Source organism: Neovison vison, chromosome 7, assembly GCF_020171115.1.
Source record: "Neovison vison isolate M4711 chromosome 7, ASM_NN_V1, whole genome shotgun sequence".
NCBI classification, from domain to species: domain Eukaryota; kingdom Metazoa; phylum Chordata; class Mammalia; order Carnivora; family Mustelidae; genus Neogale; species Neogale vison.
Window position 1 is genome coordinate 35,615,272 of NC_058097.1, and position 23,659 is coordinate 35,638,930.

Genomic DNA, 23,659 nt, shown 5'->3' on the forward strand with positions numbered 1-23,659 from the left:
ATTTGAAACTCTAAGAAACAGAGCATTCTCTAATAGAGAACAGTAATGGAAGGATTTGAATAAATTTTAACAATGCTGAAATTTTTTTTTTGGGGGGGATGAAATATTTCAATTTGACAGCAGCACATAATACTGTACAGTGAGCACACCCAGCTCCAGGAGATGCCCTCCAGGTTAGAAGGAAGGTCTCAAAATTAAGTGAATTTGTTAGAGCCTGGCCCCCTGCTCAGGGGAGGGAGAGGGAATGGAATGAACAAGTGGAGGTCTGCTCTCTGGTCACTCGTAGATCCAGCTCTGAGCACAGCTCTTTTCTTTTTTTTTTTTTTTTTAAAGATTTTATTTATTTATTTGAGAGAGAGAGACAGTGAGAGAGAGCATGAGCGAGGAGAAGGTCAGAGAGCGAAGCAGACTCCCCATGGAGCTGGGAGCCTGATGTGGGACTCGATCCCGGGACTCCAGGATCACGCCCTGAACCGAAGGCAGTCATCCAACCAACTGAGCCACTCAGGTGTCCCTGAGCACAGCTCTTGTAATCCACCAGCTCTTCAGGCTGGAACCACAAGCCAATCTCCTTTGCTGCACTCTCCACGGAGTCGCTGCCGTGCATAATGTTCCTGCCAACTTGGATGCAGAAGTCCCCACGGATGGTCCCAGGCTTGGAGTCTGCAGGGTTGGTCTCCCCGAGCATCACTCGGCCTGTCTTCACCACATTCAGGCCCTCCCAGACCATGGCAACCACGGGCCCTGACTGCATGTACTTGACCAAGCTGGTAAAGAAGGGACGGTCCTTCAGGTCGATGTAGTGCTCCTTGAGAAGGTCTTCAGAAGCCTGAATTAATTTCATAGCAACGAGGTGGAATCCCTTTTGCTCAAAACACTTGATGATTTCTCCCATGAGGCTGCGCTGGACCCCATCAGGCTTGATGGCAATGAAGGTGCGTTCACAGTTGGCCATGGTCCCCTCCAGCGGCTCCAGCGGCAACTCCTTCTCAACAATGCTGAATTTTAAATATATTTGGAGAAATTTATCATTGGGGGAAAGCAGTTAATGCTAATAGTGTGTATTTTGGTTGAATAAAACTTTTCTTTTTCTGAAAAACGCAACATTTTCATTTTTATATTAAGGCAGATTCATATGGCTCAACTTAATACCTTCCCAGACCCTGGCAGAACATGAAGACTGCAAGATACCTAATATACTGGAAAGCTACAGGCTGCCCCTGAGTTTTGAGCTTCTTCATTGGAGGAATGTGGAACAACCCAGAGTGTATGTGTGTGTGAAAGATGCTTAGGACTCAGCCATGCAAAAATCTGGGTAAAGAGGGTTTTAGGGAATAAGCAAAAGCTCTCAGGCTTTCGGAAGATATATATATATATATATTTTTTTTTTTAAGATTTTATTTATTTATTTGACAGACGGAGATCACAAGTAGGCAGAGAAGCAGGCAGAGAGAGAGGGGGAAGCAGGCTTCCCACTGAGCAGAGAGCCCGATGCGGTGCTCGATCCCAGGACCCTGGAATCATGACCTGAGCCGAAGGCAGAAGCTTTAACCCACTGAGCCACCCAGGTGCCCCTCAGAAGATATTTTTTGAGTAAAGAAGTGAAAGCATGTTTCTGATACAAGAGCCGTGGACACAGTAGACATGGCATACTGGTGCTTTTGAGTGATAATACTTATTCTGTCACACAAAGCCAGTCCTTCGTCCATGATTCTTTATTTAAAAAAAAAATATATATAAGTGGCATTATCAGAGACCATAATTAATGGCCTTTTTATGATTATGTAGCTATATTGTAGTTACTTCTGGCATTCATGGATTAAGTTGGGGTAAAGATATTGGGATGGTTCTCTTGCTGCTTCTCTCCCTTCTGATGATCTACTGTGTCTAATCTGTGAAGGATAGCTAAGGAATCCTAAAAGCTAAGAGGTGAGGAAAAGGCATCTGGAATGGATTTTACTTGAGAGACATAGAGGGAAGGAGGGAGGACAAGGAATGGAGGGAAAGATGGAATGGAAGTCCCCTAAAGTAGAATTTGACTGTGAGCCAAAGAATTAAAGACCATGTGATGCATTATTGCAAATTAAAAAAAAAAAAAAAAAAAGATGTCCCTTCCTTTGGGTAGAAGCAGCCCCAGTACTATGACACAAGGCTTTGTGAGCAGAGTGTTTTCTGCTCTAATTAGAGTCTTTCAGCTCTAATTTACTCCCCTGGCTGGGTGCCCTGGTCTGGAGTCACCTGCTGATTTAACTGCTCCATCCTTGGGTTGTCAAGGAATCTGTCAATGTTGTTGTGAATTCCTTCTCAAGAATGAAGAATGAATCAAGAATGAAGCCTGAGACTTAGCTCAGATGATAGGGTAACGAGGCTAAAACCAGAGGTGTGGGAAGGACTTTATATGAAAGTCAGCAAGCACAAGGGTGATGTCAAATGGTCACAGAAGTTTGGCCAATGTGGAAGAAAGTGGTGTTGTATAGTTACTTTGTCTGGGTAGTAGTAGCTTTGTGGCCATCCATCCTTCCCTCACTTCTCAGACCTCTCGTTAGACTTCCAGAGCTGGATGATGGACTTTGGTTTAAAATAGTCAGCAGTGGGGCACCTGGGTGGCTCAGTGGGTTAAAGCCTCTGCCTTCAGCTCGGGTCATGATCCCAGGGTCCTGGGATGGAGTCCCGCATCGGGCTCTGTGCTCAGCAGGGAGCCTGCTTCCCTCTCTCTCTCCCTCTCTCTCTCTCTCTGCCTGCCTCTTTGCCTACTTGTGATCTCTGTCAAATAAATAAATAAAATCTTAAAAAAAAAAAAAAGCAGATATCCCTGTTCACTCCAAATGAGTGGTTTCTTCCAAGAAGAACCAGTGAAATGTGATGAGAGAGGGAAAGGAGCAGTTATAGGATGTTGAATTATCCTATCAATTATCCTTACCCCCTCCAAAAAGGGGTGTCGACTTGAGAGGCAGAAATGAACCCTTGTTCATTGTGAGCGAACACACGGATTGAGTTGTACCTGAACTACTATTAGTGTATTTTGGTTATGTGAGATAGTAAATACCTTTTTAGCGCTCCAAAAACAAAGCTTTCAAAAGCTCCTTGGTTGAGTGTCGAAAGAAAGGAGTGGAGGTGGAGGTTGCTACATCTCATCTTCCCACCATGTCCCTGAGGTAGCTTGGGTCCTGACTGCAAAAGGAGTAAGAAGTGGCAGGGCACCTGCGTGGCTCAGTGAGTTAAGCTCTGTTTTTGGCTCAGGTCATGATCCTAGGGTCCTGGGATGGAGCCCCAAGTCAGGCTTTCTGCTCCGCGGGGAGCCTGCTTCCCTCTCTCTCTGCCCTTCTGCCTCTCTGCCTACTTGTGATCTCTGTCTGTCAAATAAATAAATTAACATCAACCAAGAAAAGGAGTAAGTAGTGGCTTTCAGGGGCATCTGGCTGGCTCAGTCAGTAAAGCATGCAACTCTTGATCTTACTGTAATGAGTTAGAGCCCCATACTGGGGTAGAGTTTACTTAAAAACAAAACAAAAAAGTGGGGGCGCCTGGGTGGCTCAGTGGGTTAAGCCGCTGCCTTCGGCTCAGGTCATGATCCCAGGGTCCTGGGATCGAGTCCCGCATTGGGCTCTCTGCTCGGCGGGGGGCCTGCTTCCCTTCCTCTCTATCTGCCTGCTTCTCTGCCTACTTGTGATCTCTGTCTGTCAAATAAATAAATAAAATCTTTAAAAAACAAACAAACAAAAAAAAACAAAAAACAAAAAAGTGATTTTGAATTTTGTTTTATTATATACATAATAGCTGTTATTAACTTCCTGCCTTGATCTAATTGCTTAAGTGAGACTAGGGCACCTATAGCCACTTCAATGGTATGCATGAAAGATCTTGGGCACAGAGATAGCGTCCAAAGCCCAGTGGAAAGTGGACTCTTCTAGGACCTGTCAGTGTGTTGGACTCTGTCTTCCTCTTTCTGTTGGTGCTTTTGCCGCAGTAGCCTCCTTTCACTTCCTTTGACCTCAGTTAATTTGTTCATGCTGCTTACTGGTCTTCATGTCATTAACTCTGCCTGTCACACACATTTCCTCCAGGACGTCTTACCTGATTACCCCACCATACTGTAGGTCAGGTCCCCTTGTCATGGCCTTAGGACTCCAGGATGGTTCCTTCATAACTATAATCACAGTAGTTATATGTTTATTTATGTGATAGTACGTGTTTGTCATCTTCTGTGCTAGATTATAAAATTCACAATAGTGGGGACTTTTTTGCTCACAAGATCATACCCCTATCAAGAGCACAATGTCCAGCACATGGTAAATACCTAATAAATGTTTGTTAAATGAATGAATAAGTGTTAGGGTCAGTTTCATCCACTTTGTAGAAAACCCTTGTTTTGGTATCATTTTAAGTAAGGAATATGTTGATAGCAGATCATTGAAAACCTAACGAGCAGTGGCTTAAATAAGTAGATTTTGTTTACTGTAACTTACAAAACTTTTCAGACATACAAAATACCCAAATTTTACAGTGAACACCTGTATGCCAATCTCCTAGATTGTACCATTTGACATTTTACTCTGCTTTATCACTTATCTACTCATGTAACTATCCTTTTTAAAATATGAATTGTAATGTAAAGTAGTAGACATTAGCACATTTCACCCTAAATACTTCAGCATACCTGTCATTACCTAGAGTCCAATATTGCCTTCAGGCTTTTGTTCTTGTATATTTAAATTCGATAAAATGTCCAAATCTTAATTGTACTGTTTAGTATGTTTTGATAAATGCAAATATTTGTGTAACACAAACCCCTATGAAGATATAGACTATTACTGTCAGCCCAGAAACTTCTTTCATACCTTTTCATTTTATCCCCACTCTTATCCCTAAAGGCAAACACTGCTCTGATTTTTTTCTACCATGAAATAGTTTTGGCTGTTCTAGAAGTACACATAAATGGAATTGTATAGTATGTGCTCTTTTGTGTAAGGCTTCTTTTACTAAGCATCATATTTTTGAAATTAATCCATTTTGTTGTATGTACCAATATTTCATTCCTTTTAAAAGTTGACTAGTATTCCATGAAATGAATATAACAATTTTTCTATTTACCTGTTTGAAACATTTGTGGAATTTTTTTCAGAGTTTGAGCTTATTATAAATAAAGCTGTTGTGAATATTCTTGCACAAGTCTTTTTGTGGACATTTGTTTTCATTTCTCTTGGATAAATACCTAAGATTGTCAATACCAGGTCATAGGCTATGTGTATATTTAGTTTTCTAGACCTTTTCCCAAAGAGATTACACCATTTTATACCCGCTTCCCCCCAACATTTGATGTTATTCTTCTTATCTATTTTGGTGGGGGTGGAGCTGTGTCTTATTTTGAACTATTTTCCCTCTTTCACATTATAAGGAATCTAGGGAGACAGGCCATAACTGGGGTAGTTACTTAACAATGCAGTCAGGGACCCAGGCACTTCCTAGCTTTTTTTTTTTTTTTTTTAAGATTTTATTTATTTATTTGACAGAGATCACAAGTAGGCAGAGAGGCAGGCAGAGAGAGAAAGAGAGAGAGAGAGAGAGAGAGAGAGAGAAGCAGGCTCCCTGCTGAGCACAGAGCCCGATGCGGGACTCAATCCCAGGACCCTGGGATCATGACCTGAGCCGAAGGCAGAGGCTTTAACCTACTGAGCCACCCAGGTGCCCCACTTCCTAGCTTTTTGTTCATCCTTAGTGGATTGATCATAGTTTCATGCATGGCATCCGGGTAGACAGCCCTGCCTCTTGGTATTCTTGCCCTTGTGTAATCTCCTCTGAGTGTGGGCTGAATTTAGTGACTAGCTTTTTTTTTTTTTTTTTTTTTTAAGATTTATTTGGGTGGCTCACTGGGTTAAGCCTCTTCCTTTGGCTTGAGTCATGATCTTGGGGTCCTGGGATTGAGCCCTGCTTCAAGTTCTCTGTTCAGCAGGGAACCTGTTTCCCCCTCCCTTTCTGCCTACTTGTGATCTCTCTGTCTCTTTCTGTCAGATAAGTACATAAAATCTTTTAAAAAAACAAAACAAGATTTATTTGAGAGCATGCAAGTATATGCGTGCAAGGGGGTGTTTCAAGGCAGAGGGAAGGAAATCCTCAAGCAGACTTCCTGCTGAGCAGGGAGCCCGACTCCCGTGGGGGGTGGGGGGATCAAAGACCTAAGCCAAAATCAAAAGTTGGACACTTAACTGCCTGAGCCACCCAGGTACCTCTAGTTTCTAATGGAATATAGCAGAAGTAAGGGGATGCCACTTCTGAGATTAAGTTATAAAAAGAATGTGGCTTCTTTCATGCACGTTCTTTCTCATTCTTTTTTTTTTTTTTTAAGATTTTATTTATTTATTTGACAGCGAGAGTTCACAAGTAGACAGAGAAACAGGCAGAGAGAGAGGGGGAAGCAGGCTCCCTGCTGAGCAGAGAGCTGGATGTGGGGCTCCTTCCCAGGACCCTGAGATCTTGACCTCAGCCGAAGGCAGAGGCTTAACCTACTGAGCCACCCAGGTGCCCCTTTCTCATTCTTTTTTCTAGGGAAAGCCAAATTGTCATATTGTGAGACAGCTTACAGTTGCCATGTTGTGAAGAGACTATGTGGATGTGATGAGGGACAGTGAGTGGGGCGTGCCAACAATCAAAAGAGTAAGCTTAGAAGTGTATCCCCCCTAGCTGAGCATTCAGGTGAGACTGTAGAACCACACCTGGATTTCTGACCCACAGAAAGTGGGATAATAAGTGTTTGCTGTTTTAAGCCACCAAGTTTTGGTGTAATTTGTTACATAACAGTAGATAACTAACTAGCACAACACTCATTGTCTCATGTCATAAGATGGCTTCTATACCTTTAGGGTCTCATGTTCATTACTCCACAGATAGTAAGAAAAAGTGTGAAAGGCAAAGCACAAAAAGTGCAAAAGGCAAAAAAAGTTTTTTTGACATTAATCCGTTCATTTTTATCAAGAACTCAGAACCTTTCTAAAAAATCCCACTCAGCAGACAGGTTTATATCTAATAGGCCAGAGATAATACCACATATATGATCATGGCCATGATCTTCTAGTCTTAGCTAGAAGGTGGCTAGAGAGAAAGGGGGACCTAGATGGAGTTTACATCAACCAACTCTCAGTCTCTGGCACATGAACTATTTCAGAAACCCCATAAAGTTAAAGACCTCTTCCTTGGGCGCCTGGGTGGCTCAGTGGGTTAAAGCCTCTGCCTTCGGCTCAGGTCATGATCCCAGGGTCCTGGGATCGAGCCCCACATCGGGCTCTCTGCTCCGAGGGGAGCCTGCTTCCTCCTCTCTCTCTCTCTGCCTGCCTCTCTGCCTACTTGTCATCTCTGTCTGTCAAATAAATTAAAAAAACAAAACAAAAACAAAAAACCTCTTCCTTAACACCTACCCCAGCCAAGTGGCCTTTTGAGGAAATTTCCAGAAAACGGACCAATTTAAATGAAACTTTCAGGGTCTGGATTGCAGGGCTTAGATTTCTGATTTATGCTCCACACCATTCTTGGAAAGCTGCAGCACTATCTTCCACTGTTACTTCTATTCCTCCAGTCCTTTGCCGTAGAAACTTCAGAGTCATCCTGGAAATATCTCTGATCCCTCCCTCCCCAGCAAAATGGCTCCTCAAGCTCTAATACTATGGACTTCATTCTTTTTTTAATCCCTCCCCTCTCCTCCTTTACCTACTTTTTCTTTTTTTAAGATTTCATAATATATATATTTCATTATATTTATTTCATTTATTTGAGAGAGAGAGAGAGAGAGAGTGTGTGTGTGTGTGTGTGTGTGCATGTGTGCACAGCATGGGGGAGGGGCAAAGACAGAGAGGGAGAAGCAGACTCCCTGCTGATTAGGGAGTGGGATATGGGGCACCATCCCAGGATTCTGAGATCATGACCCAAGTTGAAAGCAGCCGCTTAACTGATTGAGATATCCTGGTGCCCCTGACCTTTCTTTCCTCAGGTCTTATCGATACTTGACGTATTTTGCAGGACCAATCATTCTCAAATTCAAATCGAATCCTATTACTCCTTAACTTCCCCCATTGCCCTCAGGATGAGGCTTGAACTTCTTCCCCTGGTAGCAAAAACCTGCATAACTAGATATGGCCCACTTCCCCAGTCTTAACTCTTTGCTCTGGTTTTGGTGTTACACAACACCAAATTGCTGACCTCTCTGCCTTTGCTTACTGTCCCATCTGCCCAGTACAGCTTCACTTTTGATTAAGAACACCAGTTGACATCCTTAGGGATTCAGCTTTTGTGACAACTTTTCTACAAAGCTTTCTAGGACAACTAACTCGTTCAACAGTGGGTCGGTCTGCTGGCTTCCTCAGTACCTCAGTAGTTGTGTTCAAATCGTTTTCCCTTTATGGGGGAAAAGGCCATACTGGGTTTATCTAGTAGAAAAATAAAATAAAACAAAAGGATATGGAATGAAAAATAAGTCTCCCTCCTACGCCTGTCCCCCAGTTCCTTTTCTCCAGTTTCTTAATGCATATGCAAGTATAAATACATTTTCGCATTATTTTTGCACAATCTTAAGGGAGTTCTATGCCTTGTTTTTCCAATTAACAGTGTATTTTGGAGATCACTGTATCAGTTCACATAGACCTATTTCATTCTTTAAAGAGTTGCAGCAATATTCTGTTGTATGCATATCTTAACTTGCTCAAGCAATTTGTTGTTGGACATCTGGGGTGTTTCTCATTTTGCTCTGACAAGCAGTGACAAAGCACATCATCTTTGCACAAATGGATTTGAGTACAGGTGGAAAATATCTTTTGCACAGATTCTTAAGGGCGGAATTGCTAGAGTATAAGGCTAGGTCAAAGACCAAGAGGATGGTAAATTTTTTTTCTTAAGAAAAAAATTTTTATTTATTTGACACAGAGAGAGAGAGATAGTGGGTGAGAACACAAGCAGGGGGATTGGCAGGCAGGCAAGCAGAAGGAGAGGGAGAGGGAGAAGCAGGTTCCCGCCCAGCAAGGAGTCCAATGTGGGGCTTGATGCCAGGACCCTGGGATCATGACCTGAGCCAAAGGCAGCTGCTTAACCGACTGAGCCACCCAGGCATCCTAAGGATTGTAAATTTTTATATACAGCTCTAAATAGTCAACCGATTTACTCCTCCCATCAACAATCCAGTTCTGCTGTATTTTAGTTAGGCCATGTACCACAGTAGTCTGGATATTTTTTGAGGGCGGGCATTTCCTTGTATTTATATTTGTCTGGCAATATTGGCCTTTCTTCAATAAATATTTGACTTAACGTTGAATTTTACGTCTTAGTGTAGAGTCTAGGGCTTGGTATATAGCAGACTCAGCAGGTGTCTATTACAATTCCTCAGTGATTAGAGTTGCTAACATTTATTGAAGTGTTTTAAATGCGAGGACCTGTGTAAGCACTTTCCCTTCCACCTCTTTCACTCACGTTCTCCTTCCTCCCGGGGAGAGGGCGTGCCCCGTACCAGGCCCGCCCTTCTGTGCATTCGTTGGTCAAACCCGACGCCCGTTACGGCCGAGTCCCGCCCCAACCACGCCCCCACGCCGTCCGCGGGGCCGTGAGAAGGCGTGGCTATAACCAGACGGTTATAGCTGCCGGACGGTTCAGGAGGTCTCTCGTGAGAATCCGGACGCTCTCGAGGACTTGAGCGGTGCCGGTGGGAGCACCCTTCGCGGTCCCGTGGAGCAGGCGCGAGAGGCCCTTGGCCGCGGCGGACAGACGCCTTGCCCCGCCCCCGCTGCTCTCAGGCTCCGCCCGGGCTCGCACACACGCGCGCGCTCCCGTTCAATCCTCGGTCTGGCCCGCGGGGACCGGGCGGGTGGAGGCTGGGCTGCTGAGATACGAGGGGAGGAGCCGGAGGAGCCGGAGCTGCCGCCGCCACAGCCACTGCCACAGCCGCCGCCGCCGCCGCTGGAGAAGAGCATGTCTGCAACTAGAGCCAAGAAAGTGAAGATGGCCACCAAATCGTGCCCCGAGTGCGACCAACAGGTGGGCGCCGGGGGCCGGCCCGGGGGCCGGCGGGGCGGGAGCGCGGGCAGGCGGCTGTTGGCGGCGGCGGTTGGCTGTGCAGAGGCCGCCTCGCCGGGTGGTCTGGCCCGTGGGCTCGGTGTCCATGGTGGGAGGCCGGGCTGAGCCGAGGGGATGCCAGGGGGACTCCCGGGGTTGCAGTGGCTGGTCCCCACCAGGAGGCTTTAGCCGGGCAACTGTGTGTGTCCTGCGGCCCGTGGCGCGGGAGGGAGGCGTGGGTTTGTCTGGAGCGGACCGGGCGCCCTGTCCGGAGCCTCCCAGAGTCGCCTGGCCGGCTCTGGGTGACAGCGGCGGGAGTGTGGGGACAGTGGCCTAAGTGGACGAGCACGGCCCCTTCAGTCCCCTTCTGCCTCGACGAGAATGCCCAGTGTGCCCGACTCCCGAGTCCAGGCTTCTGGCTCCGAACGCCCCTCCTGCCATGCAGGGTTGCTTTGTTCCCATCAGATGTATACTGTGAACCCCAAAACTGTTCCACCGCGACCTGGGCGGACGCTTAAATGTGACAAAAGGGGCCGCAATCAATGATTTGAAGTTTAGGTGAATTTGGACATTTTTCCCTCCTAAATATATTTCTTATATTTTTGATGGAAATAATCGTGGATCTTTACGTTGTTTTTTGTGGAACATTATTGAATAACGCCCCCATTGAAGCCCTTTCCTTCTGGGCTCTCTTCACTTCCCGCACCCACCAGCGTATCCGCTGTTAAAAATTTGGCGTTTCTGCTTCATGATCTTTTTAAAAATTTATATGTAGTTTCATGAAATTTAAATGACTTCTTTCTACACAAAATTAATAGTGTCATAGTTGTAATTTTAAAAATCTCATTTTACAGTTTCTTAGTTTTATGCATGCCTCATTCTTTACTGGAATAATGGACGTTCCTTACAACCTATTGAGTTAAAACTCTCAATTAAAACCACCCGAAGGCCCTTATTTCATGCCAGTGTGCAGCTCTGGATGTGATTTTTTTCTTTTCTACTAAGAGAATTTTCTTCAGATGAATACTTCTCTCCTCCCCCTTAATTTTTTTTTTTTTTTTTTTTTAAATCAGGAGTAATTTGAAATGACTGGAGACTTTTTTAAAAATAGCATGCTGATGTCGGAACATTCTTTAAGAGCAATCTTGTACCTTGATCAAATCTTGTAAACGAAAATGTTACATGTTTAATTCAGTATCTTTTATGGGCATGGTAGAAATTCAAGGAAGGAAGATTGTGCAAGGAGAATTAGAGTTTATTGATGTTCTGAGTTTATTGAATATGCAGTAAAAAAACAATTTAGTTATGTTTTCCAAAGTAGAGTTAAACTTCCATTCTTACCATTTGACTTAATTTACCACATAAACTAAATTTGTTAAATTCTAAGAAAAATGGACTTCATAATTTAAGTCTCTTTGCAGGACATTGTATCAATATTTAAATCATTTCCATTTGTTCCAATTAACTGTGCTGAAGTATAAGGTTGACATGTTATGCTTTATGTATTCCAGTGTCTGTAGGGCATAAGTTACTGCAAACCTTGACCTTATTTTACTTGGCGTAAACTAATCTTTTGGAAAAAGTAACCTGTTTTTAATATCCTGGTTAAAGAAAAAGGAAAGGCCAATAAACTTGTTAGGAGTCCCTGTAATTGTACAACAAAATGTGATCAGCAGTTTGTTTATAAACATACATTAATTTTGTTATACACACACAATATGTCCTCCCTTTCCCTCAGCTGCCATAACAAAATACCATAGGTTAACTGGCTCAAACAATAGCAACTTATTTTCTCACAGTTCTGGAGGCTGGAAGTCCAAGATCTGGCAAAGAGAGACCTTTCTGGTTCCCTTCTTATAAGGCCACTAATCCCATCACGAGGGGCCCCACCACCATGACTTTAAATCTGATTATCTAACCTCCAAATACCTTGAGATTGGGGGTTAAGACTTAAACATATGAATTTTTTGGGAAGGGGGGAAGCTACTACATAATTTTGAATGTTGGTTTTGTTCTTTATTGTAAATATTTAAGAGAATATAAGGGCTAATTAAAACTTTAGGCGATTTTTTTTTTCTTTTAAGATTTTATTTATTTATTTGACAGATCACAAATAGGCAGAGAGACAGACAGAGAGAAAGGAGGAAGCAGGCTCCCTGCTGAGCAGAGAGCCTGTTGTGGGGCTTGATCCCAGGACCCTGGGATCATGACCTAAGCTGAAGGCAGAGAGCCACCCAGGCGCCCCTCTTTTTTTTCCCTAAGATTTTTATTTATATATTTGTCAGAGAGAGGACAAGCACGCAGAGTGGCAGGCAGAAGCAGAGAGAGAAGCAGGCTCCCTGCTGAGCAAGGAGTGCAGTGTGGGACTCCATCCCAGGACCCTGGGATCATGACCTGAGCTAAGGCAGTGGCTGAACCAACTGAGCCACCCAGGCATCCCTAAAACTTTTGGTGATTCTTAAAATTGATATATCTTTTACTAAAAGTGATTGGTTTGAAGGAAATAAAAGATTAATTTTTACTTTATAATTATTGGAGAGTACAAGCTTCTTTGTAGTTATAAAAAAGAAAACAAATTATAGGGGCACCTGGGTGGCTCAGTCATTAAGCATCTACCTTCGGCTCTGGTCATGATTCCAGGGTCCTGGGATGGAGCCCCCCACATCGGGCTCCCTGCTCAGCTGGAAGCCTGCTTCTCCCTCTCCCACTCCCCTTGCTTGTCTGTCTCTGTCTGTGTCAATTAAATAAGTAAATATTAAAAAAAAAAGATTTTATTTATTTATTTGACAGCGATCACAAGTAGGCAGAGAGGCAGGCAGAGAGAGAGAGAGAGAGGAAGGGAAGCAGGCTCCCTGCTGAGCCGAGAGCCTGATGCAGGGCTCAGTCCCAGGACCCTGAGATCATGACCTGAGCTGAAGGCAGATGCTTAACCCACTGAGCCACCCAGGCGCCCCTAAATAAATAAAATCTTAAAAAAAATTATAATCCAGAAGTCATTTTTAAAACATCATTAGATTACTGGTATTCTAAGTTGTTTGATGAATATTAATATAGAATTTAGGAATAGTTTATAAACATAAAAGGGTATGTAAAATCTTTAAATTTTGAGAAGATGGCATCACTTGAATAGATTTACATAGGTTCTGTGTCTGTGTGTGTAGGTTTAAAAACAGGTACAGAAATCAGCAAACAAGAACTAGATTTTCAGTTGTTTTATAACATCTCCTTTACATGTCTCTGTTGAAAATACCATTCTGAAACATCTAAACCACAATACTTTTCATTTTCGAGAGGTTTCACATGCAGTAGCTCAAATTACTGAACCATTTTGTGTGTAGTAATATTCAAGATTCTTGTTAGTTTCCTTGTATCTTTTGTGTATGTTTCTGTTTTGCCTTAATTTTTTTTTAAAAATAGAGCAAATTATTCTTTCCATTTATAGGAAATTTTATGTGTTATGTAGCAAATATGTCTACTGTAGGTCACTTTGTCTTAGCAGCAAGAATGTAAATGAGTTCTCTATAATGTGGTTACTTTAAACTTTTTTAAGAATCAGTGAAACAATGTAAGACCAGGATCTGGTTTCTTGCACTTTTTCCTTAACCCTTTTTTTTTTTTAACCTTTTACTTGTTTTTAGCTGTTTTACTTGTAAACATAAGAACAACCTGAATGTACTTTTCAAGGAATAAATTGATGAACTATTAATAAGTCATCAATAAACAAAACCTTGGGGTTTTTTTCCCCCTATTTCAAAACCCTGAGAGTACAGAATTAGAACTTTTGTTAGTATCATTGTTGGCATTACAACTGAAATTTGAAGGAGATGTAGGTTTTTTTTTTTTTGTTTGAAACCAAATTATACTGTGAAGAGATTAATATTACTGAAGTCCACTCTATTTAATATTTCTTTTTCTAGGATTTGGGTTGTGATGTGGTTGGTTGTATTTTTTTCAGAGTTGGGATTGAGAGAAGGAGTTTTCCATTTTAAAGTTTTATTTGGGTGACTCAGCTCAGGCACATAAATGTTTCTTGATCATAAAACACTCTCTAAGGAGTGAAAATCAGCTTATCAATTAGTGTTTGTGCATTCTTTCATCCCAAAGCCATATGTACATGTCTCAGATACCTAAGTGTAGCCCTCTGTTAATTTAGGATATGTGTTGATGTATTTTTCTTGTGTATAAGACAGAGACCTAAATTTAAATTTGTTCATTTTTAGTAGCTGGAAGAAAATGCTTGCAAATTAGCAAAGGATCTTTTGAATAAGAACATCATGACTCTGTGTTTTTTGGATAACAGTAATTTAAAACAATTTATATTACAGTGAATGTCCTTAATAATGTGTGTAAGTATAAAGGAAATGAGTCAGTACCTTCGAGTTTAGTTTCTATGAAGATGTGAAATTTTTAAAATGACAAACATCTATTTTGGGTACATTTTACAGTATTAAAAAATGTAACATTTCATTTTCTGTCCTGGCATGAAAGAATCTCATCACATTTTTAATGAAGCATGCTATTTGACCTATCTGGAGTTTGATTATTTTTATGAGTCATTGTTATTTTTCTTAAATGCAAACTAGAGATCCTTTGTTCAGTGTTTTTATGAAAAGAAAAAGAATTATGCCAAAATATTAATTTAGCTTAATAAGATCAAGTATTTATATTTCAGACTCTGAAGCATTCTTTACATACATGGATAAAAAGCTTTATTATTATTACTATTATTTATTTAGTTAGTTAGTTTAGAGAGAGAGCGTGCACTGAGGTCGGGGAAGAGGGAGGGAGAATCCTTCAGCAGACTGCCCACGGATTATGGAGCCCTACACAGGGCTCAATGCCAGGACCCCAAGATCATGACCAGAGCCAAAATCAAGAGTCAGCCACTTAACAGACTGAGCCACACAGGCGATCCTGGATAAAAAGCTTTATAATTGTAACTAAACTTTTACACAAGCAGAATAGTGGGCAAATGGAATTTATCTTAAAAGATGAATTGCAGTTTTCTGACCATAAATTATTTTGTGAGTACTTTTTGTTGAGATTAATTTCTGGTTTTTCATGAACATGTCTTGTTTCAAGGATCATTAAAGTTAATATGAGTGAAATGATTGTGGAGAAATCAAAACATTTTAAAAATGATTTTTAGTGACATTTGGCTTTTGAAAAATCATAGACTTGAAATAGAGAAAGGAGCTACTTGTAATGTACACATTTAGAAACAGAAGTTTGAAAAGCTTAAGTTTTATCCAATGTTCTTCCTGGAGCTGAGACTAAAAGATCCTTGATCTTGACTCCTCCTACATTCTCTTCTGTTTATGCTATACTTTTGTCCCACATAGTAGTTGTTGTAAACTATTCTTTTTTTGTTAGTGGCAGTTGTCCTCTCCTATTAGAACCAGAGTAATTTTCAGTATTTTCCCTTAAAAAAATTTTTTTTAAGGAAAGTATAGTTGGCATACGTTAGTTCCAAGTGTACCACATAGTGTTTTGACAATCCTATAGGTAGGTTATGCTATGCTCATGATAAATGTAGCTACCATCTGTCTCCATACAAGGCTATTCCAGTACCATTGACTGTATTTTCTATGCTATAATTTTCAACCCAGTGACTTACTTATTCTAAAATTAGGAACCTATACCTCCCACTCCCTTCACTCATTTTGCCTGTTCCCCTAACGCACCGCCCCCCACAAGGGGCCATCAGTTTGTTCTCTATTATTTATGGGTCTGTTTTCTGCTTTTGTTTGTTTGTTCATTAGTTTTTTTAGATTTCATACATAAGTTTTTTAGATTTCATAATTTCATATTTGTCGTTTTCTGACGTACTTCACTTAGCATAATATTTTCTAGATCTGTCCATGTTGTTGCAACTGGCAAAAGTTCATTCTTTTTTTATGTCTGAGTAATATTCCTGTGTGTGTGTGTGTGTGTGTGTGTATGTTTCACATCTTCATCCATTTATCTATGGATGGACACTTGGGTTGCTTCCATATCATGGCTATTATAAATAATGTTGCAATAAATCTAAAGGTGCATATATCTTTTCAAATTAATGCGTTTGTTCTTTTTGGGAAAATAGTGGAAGTATTCTCTCCTTTTGAAATGTCTGGCCCATCTATCTTTTCTCTATTTCCATTCTCACTCTTTTGGTTGGGTCCTCATTTTTATTCTGGAATTACTTTAATTACTTCCCAGCCACGCTCCCTTTTCCAGTTGGTGCTAATAAACTGCTATCAAACTGATATTTTAGGAAATACTACTTTTTTCCCACATAGTTTCCCTTGTTCTGATTCTGTTATTGTTTTCCCATCAGCACATGTTTATCATGCATTTTCTTTTTTTTTTTTTTTTAAGATTTTATTTATTTATTTGACAGAGATCACAGGTAGGCAGAGAGGCAGGCAGAGAGAGAGAGAAGGGGAAGCAGGCTTCCTGCTGAGCAGAGAGCCCGATGTGGGGCTTGATCCCAGGACCCTGAGATCATGACCTGAGCCGAAGGCAGAGGCTTAACCCATGAGCCACCCAGGTGCCCCTATCATGCATTTTCTATATACATGGTATTGTAAAGCATTAGGAGAATGTGAAGATGTACAAGACACAATACCAGTCTCAATTTGAGTAAGGAAGTGGTGTTTAAATAAGTCTATGATTCCTGCTTTGGTAATTTATCATTCAATTCAGAAGACTATATAAACACTGAAAAGTTTAAAAGAAAAATAATAATAATACACTTTTTCTTATTTTTATACAGGTTCCTGTTGCATGTAAATCGTGTCCCTGTGGTTATATATTTATTAGCAGAAAACTTTTAAATGCAAAACACCCAGAGAAATCACCACCTTCTACAGGTAATTGTGAGAGTTTACCACATATTTAGCTTTTTGATTTAGAAGTATAAAATGAATTTTTGTGAATATATTATTTACATCTTTTTTTGAATTTAAAAATTAAAACCTATTGAAGTATGCCTTTGGTTTTTATTAGCTGTTGGTAACCACTTTATGACATTAGTTTGCTCTTCATTCCGTTTAAATGTTAACTCCCTTATAATGATAAAACTTATAGCAAATTTTGTTTTTTATTATTGGAGGATGAAAAGTCATTGAAGGGTTTTAAGTGAGGAAGTGATCTGATCTGATTTCTAAAAATAAAAAATTTTTAATTAAGCTATAATTGACATTCAATATATTGCACATATTTAAAGTATGCAGCTTGATAAGTTTTGTCCTATGATTATACCAGTCACCACAATCAAGATAATTCATTCCCGAAAGTTTTCTAGTTCCCCATTGTTATTCTCTCCTGGATACCCCACCCCCAGATAACCACTGAGGTGCTTTCTGTCATTCTTTCTTTTTTTTTTTTTTTTAAATTTTTTTTTTTTTTAAGATTTTATTTATTTATTTGACAGAGATCACAAGCAGGCAGAGAGGCAGGCAGAGAGAGAGGAGGAAGCAGGCTCCCTGCTGAGCAGAGCGCCCGATGCTGGGCTCGATCCCACGACCCTGAGATCATGACCTGAGCCGAAGGCAGCGGCTTAACCCACTGAGCCACCCAGGCGCCCTCAGTCATTATTTCTAGAACTTTATATATAAATAGAATCATATAGCTTGTACTCTTTTTTTTTTTTTGGCCTGGCTTCTTTCATTGAGCATAATTTAAGATTTAGCCATATCTTTGTGTATATCAGTAAAAATTAACTCCTTTTTACTGCTTAGTAGTGTTCTTTATATGGATATACCACAATTTGTTTATCCATTCAGTGGTTGATGGACATTTGGTTTTATCCTCCTCAGTGCTAGTAAACTTTATAATGACCTAAACTAGTGGCTGGAAAAATATAACTTGGTTTAATGTGAATATAATTTTTAGATGTATTTTTTTTATAATTATCTGATTTAGAATATCTAAAAAATATTTTTTTTGAATTTTGCTTTCCCATTAATGTAGACAAATTGGATTTATAAATTTTGAAATTCAAAAACATGAAATTTTGTTATTTATCCTTAGATAAAATCAGATAATCTCCAAATAAGAGTAGATTGATTACAAATAAATTTTGAGTATCTGCTGCATGCTAGGCACTGTTTAAGCCTTGAGCATAAAGGAATGAATGAATCTACTGTCAAGGAAGTTTCACTACTCTTATGGAGCTTACAGTCTGTGGGCATGAGATAGGCAATAAACAAATAAACAGGGAGAATACCAGCTTGTGATAAATGCCTTGTAGGAAATTAAAATAGATTGTTGTCCTAGCCTGTGACTGGAAGGCTACTTCTGATTGAGTGGTTGGAGAAGGCCTCTCTGAGAAGGGACATTTAAACTGAGGCTGAATTGAAACAAGGGGCTACCCATGATAAGATCAAGGAGAAGAACATCCTTGACAGATGAAATAGCAAATGCAAAAATGTTAGGGCTGGAAAAAGTTTGGTGTATTTAGGAACTAAAATGCCTGTGTGGTTGCAGTGTAGACAGTAAGAGCAGGGGAGTGTGGGAGATGAGGCCAGAGGGAAAGGCAGAGGCCAGATTGTGTAAGGCTTTATAAACCAGAGTAAGAAGTTTTGGGTTTTCTTCTTAAAATATGAGTACAAACTATTCCTAGAATGTGGAATGGGGTGAGGAGAAAGTAGCATGCTCTGATTTGTCTTTTAGAAATTCTGTTTTGGCTGCTGTCTAGAGAATAGTTTATTGGGTGTACAAGATAGAAGTGGGCTATTGCAGTATGTTAACTAAGTGAGAATGCTGAGTTAGTGCTTAGGTTATAGTAGCAGATGATTCAAAAATTATATTTATGTCTGTGAAAGGTCTCTTTATCCTAGGTCTGTATAGAAGTGGCAAATAAGTTATTTAATTCCATTTCTGTTTTTGAGTTTGTTCCCTTTCATCATGAAAATAAAGACTTGGCTGGATTAACTATATAGGAATCAGAGAGCTTGTTAAAAATGGATTTCTGGGTCTTATTCCCTAAGTGTTTGATTCAGGTATGAGAACCCTGAATGATCATTCAGTAGATATCTGGGTGGCTCAGCTCTGGGTCTCCAAAATGAGTAAGACACGGTTCTTGTCCTTAGCAGGACAAATGTGTTTATTTTCTTACTCAGTAAATATTTTCAAGCTCCTTCTATATACCAATGATTCAGGTGAGAAATGAGGTAAAGAAGAAACCCAACAAGGACAGAGAGAAGGGACAGATGCTGCAAATATTAAGGAATCAGAATCACTTGAACCAGAGGGAAGAATTTTACAATTATTCCCAATGACTTGGATTACTGGTTAGAAAGGAAATATAAAAAGGAAGAGGGAAAGATGAAGAATTAAGTTTTGGATGTGGTTAGGAAATATCATCCATGTCGATTTTTCCCCCCCAGTTAGGCATATAGTCTGATGCTCAGAGAATAGCCTCAACTGGAGATAAATCTTTTGAGCCCTCAGTGAAGAGATAGTAGTTGATCTCATAGAAATGGATGAGCTTGTGCCCAGAGGGTTGGTAGGGTAGGAAGGGAAGTTCAGCAACTAAACTCTGGCAAACTCCAGTCTTAAAGGGTGGAGGTTGATAGGGAGTTTAGGTCAGCTGAGAAGATGTACGTGTACATGTCAGCTGTAGGAGAACAGCCAATGAAGAGTGGTGTTACATAAGTCATGGTGATGAGTAAGAAGCAGTTCATTATTATTTTATATTTAGAATTTCCTCAGGTTCTGTTGTTTACTGAGTGTGGTCTTGCGACCTTAAAGATGAGACGTTAAGGGCGCCTGGGTGGCTCAGTGGGTTAAGCCGCTGCCTTCGGCTCAGGTCATGATCTCGGGGTCCTGGGATCGAGTCCCGCATCGGGCTCTCTGCTCAGCAGGGAGCCTGCTTCCTCCTCCTTCTCTCTCTACCTGCCTCTCTGCCTACTTGTAATCTCTCTCTGTCAAATAAATAAATAAAATCTTTAAAAAAAAAAAAAAAAAAAGATGAGACGTTAAAGCCTAGAAATTCCCTGGAAGAGGAAGAGGAACTAGGAAAGAAACAGAAAAAATAGTTTAAAAGGATGGAGGAACATCAGGAGTAGACTGTGCCATAGAAACTAAAGGAGGAAAGGGTTTAAGAAGGGTTAAGAGTATTCAAAGCCTAGAGAACAGTTTGGGGGTTGGAAACCTTGGGTTCAGATTCAGATTCCAGTTTTTTTCCTCTCTAACAAGTTAATTAACCTCTGTGAGCAGCTGCTATTTACTTGAGTATAAGATAGGTTTATAATGTAAGCCTTAGAGGATTGAAGTCCAAATGATATGCAGATGAATATCGCTAATGTAAACAAAGTTTAGTATGTTATATGTACTCAAATACTCATTTCTAGGGAGCCTGGGTGGCTCAGTGGGTTAAGCCTCTGCCTTCGGCTCAGGTCATGATCTCAGGGTCCTGGGATGCAGCATCGGGCTCTCTGCTCAGCAGGGTGCCTGCTTCTCCCTCTCTCTGTCTGCCTCTTTGCCTACTTGTGATCTCTCTGTCAAATAAATTAATAAAAATCTTAAAAAAATATTCATTTCTACAATTAAATTTTTTAAAAGTATGATTTGCCTTGGATAGTTTGTAGTATGTTGGAGATTGAGTACATAATTTTTAATATCGCTGTGGTTATATTAAGTACTTGAACATTGTCAGTGGGATCCAGAACTAATGTTTTAATTAGAGAACTTATAAAGAAAAATGAAGATGGATAATATATATTTGGAAAGATAATGAACTTCCCTAATAGGGAAATGCAGTTTAATTAAAATACCTTTCTTTTTACCCATATTCTGACAAAAATGTAAAGGATTTCCAAGTGCTTTTATGAGTATGGCAGAATCCGAAGTCTCATACTAGTGGTGAAGTTGTAAATCAGCATAACTTTTTTGCAGAACGCTCTGACTGTAGTTGTTAAAAGTTTTAAGTGCACAAAACCTAGAATCTAGACATTTTGTCAACAAGTATGTATCCTCAAGATACAACTGTTTTTAATACACATGAAATATTTATTAGGATTTATAAGCAACACTTTATAATAGTAGAAAGTTAAATATCATCAGTAGGGGAATGGTTAAATAGGGTACATCTTTTAGGAAACAACAGTATGTGCTAATTAGAATGATGCAGATTTTTACGTACTGACATGGAGAAATCTCTAAAGTTAATTTAAGGAAGAATTAATTTAAGGAAAAGTATAAAACAGTACTTGCATGAAATCATTTTTGTTTTACAAAATTTTTTTTCTTGTAAAGAGAACTTTTAAAATTTACTCTTAGCAACTTTCAAATATGCAGTACAGTATTAGTAACTATAGTCACCATGCTGTATTCACACAATCATGACTTATTAATTTTATAATTAGAATTTTGTACTTTTGGACTCCCTTCACCCATTTTACCTCCTCCTCCCCCTCCAACCCTCACCTCTGGCAACCACCAATCTGTTCTCTGTTACTTATGAGCTCTAGTTTGTTTTTTAAGATTCCACATATTAATGAAATCATATGGTATTTAATCTTTCTTTGTCTGACATATCACTTAACATAATGCCCTCACAGTCCATTGACGTTTTAAAAAATGGCAAGGATTCAGTTTTATAGAATAAAACTCCACATTACCTTTATCCATTCATCCATCAGCAGACATTTAAGTTGTTTCCATATTTTGGCTATTGTAAATAATGCTGCAATGAACATAGGATATGTATATTTTTTTGAGTTAGTGTTTTCATTTTCTTTGGATAAATACCCAAATTAGAATTGCTGTATCATACGTTCATTCTATTTTCCATTTGCTTTTAAGACGCCACAAAATTATTTCTACATGTAATGCATAGATGGATAGATCACTAAGTAACAAAGGAATCAAGGAAGACTTCTACTTACATAATTAAACATTTAAAACAAGAAAGAGAGCCATCTGTAAAGTTCAAATTGCACTTATTTTAAAAGTGAAATCAAAGCTATAAAAGATAATTTTAAATTTCAGTGGGTTGAAATTTCTTTTGTAACTTTGTGACATGTAGGAGGAAAATAAGCTGTCAAGTCAAATTTACCTAAGCTTGAATTGCTCAAAACTCACATTTTTCAAATATGTTCTGTGTATCTTCATAATGCAGTAGAAATAGGGAGTTAGTACACTAGACCTCTATAAACTTTATCTAGCTCAAAATAAATTTAAATAAAATTTATCATGGAAATTAAAGGATTTTTAAAAGTTTTTTAATTTTGGTAAGGGGAAGAGAGGAGTATTACAAATAAATCTGTATTAAGAAATGCTCAGTGTTTTATAGGAGCCCTAGAACTTCAAGGCAATTATTAATTCTTTGACAACTTGCCAAATGAGCTAGGTATGTGTTGTTTCTTTTACTGTCTTTGGGGGGCCAGTATTAAATGGAGATACATTTTTAAAAATTGACTGTCTTGTTCATGCAGGATTTCATTTCTAAATTGAGTGTTTGCCTAAGTGTTTAAAAAATAGCCTTGAGATTAAGTTCTAAACTGTCAATTTGAAGCAGTTTCTCTAAAAAGAGATTGGAGAAGGGGCTCCTGGCTGGCTTATTCAGTGGAGCACATGACTTTTGTTCTTGGGGTTGTAAGTTTGAGTCCCACTTTGGTTGTAGAGATTACTTGAAAATAAAATCTTTAAAAAGATAAAATATAAAATTAAAAAGGGATTAAAGGAAATACTGTGTTTCCTAAAATTGAGAGTATCCATACTATAGACCAAACCTTGAGCACTATTCAAATATTTGATCAGTCACCAAATTCTGACAGAAACCGTTTTTGATGAGAACAAACTCTGCTTTGTTCCAACTGTTTAAATTTGACTTTTCTTTTTCAAAAAAGATTTTATTTATTTATTTATTTATTTATCTGAGAGAGAGTCGGGGAATGAGCAAAGGGAGAGGGACAAGCAGACTCCCTGCTGAGCACAGAGTCCACCTCCTCTGCTGGTGGGTTCAGTCTCACCAGCCTGAGATCATGACCTGAGCCAAAATCAAGAGTTGGATGCTTAACCAACTCAGCCACCCAGGCATCCCTAAATTTGTCTTTTTCTAATGGCTATGCCAGGTGTTTTTTGATATCAAGGCTGCCATTTTGCATTTAATAATTATGGGTATACATTTTTCCTTCTAAAATTTTAATTATAAAAACTATAAAGAGAAAGTAAGCTGAAATTCTAAATGACATACTACTTCATAAAAGACTTCCTCTAAAAGTAAGAAATAAAGATTTAAAACAATAAGAAATTCAATAGCTTATTAGTATTTAACTGTGTTTCTCCATGGATATAAGTTTTAGATTAAGTTTAGTCAAATAAATAACAACCTCCTCATTTTTTTTTAAGGATTTTATTTATTTATTTGACAGATGGAGATAAGTAGGCAGAGAGGCAGGCAGAGAGAGAGGAGGAAGCAGGCTCCCCGCTGAGCAGAGAGCCTGATGCGGGGCTCGATCCCAGGACCCTGGGAGCATGACCCAAGCCGAAGACAGAGGCCTTAACCTGCTGAGCCACCCAGGCACCCCAAACCTCCTCATTTTTAATTGGGGGAAGGAAAAAAGCATAAAAAAATTAAATCTAAACTTACTTTTCAAATTATTGTCTAAGATAGTTAACAAGCAAAGGCTGATAAATAAGCCAA

General features: G+C 39.6%; 2 protein-coding genes across 2 annotated transcripts in view; one reads left to right on the plus strand and one right to left on the minus strand.

The window, feature by feature from the left end:
- Window positions 1–257: 257 nt before the first annotated feature.
- Window positions 258–962, minus strand: LOC122913800 (nucleoside diphosphate kinase A-like). The gene is made up of 2 exons (XM_044260428.1): window positions 515–962; window positions 258–294 (listed from the first exon to the last, which is right to left on the minus strand). The coding sequence occupies exons 1-2, from the start codon at window positions 953–955 to the stop codon at window positions 277–279; spliced, it is 459 nt and encodes a 152-aa protein (XP_044116363.1). The 5' UTR covers window positions 956–962; the 3' UTR covers window positions 258–276.
- An 8,658-nt stretch (window positions 963–9,620) lies between these two features.
- The window catches only part of C7H16orf87 (chromosome 7 C16orf87 homolog), a 31,469-nt gene continuing 17,430 nt past the window's right edge, over window positions 9,621–23,659 (plus strand). The window contains exons 1-2 of the mRNA XM_044256218.1: window positions 9,621–10,008; window positions 16,781–16,877. Of these exons, the coding sequence (XP_044112153.1) occupies window positions 9,943–10,008; window positions 16,781–16,877 (163 nt within the window). The 5' untranslated portion in view covers window positions 9,621–9,942. The remainder of the gene's footprint in view (window positions 10,009–16,780; window positions 16,878–23,659) is intronic.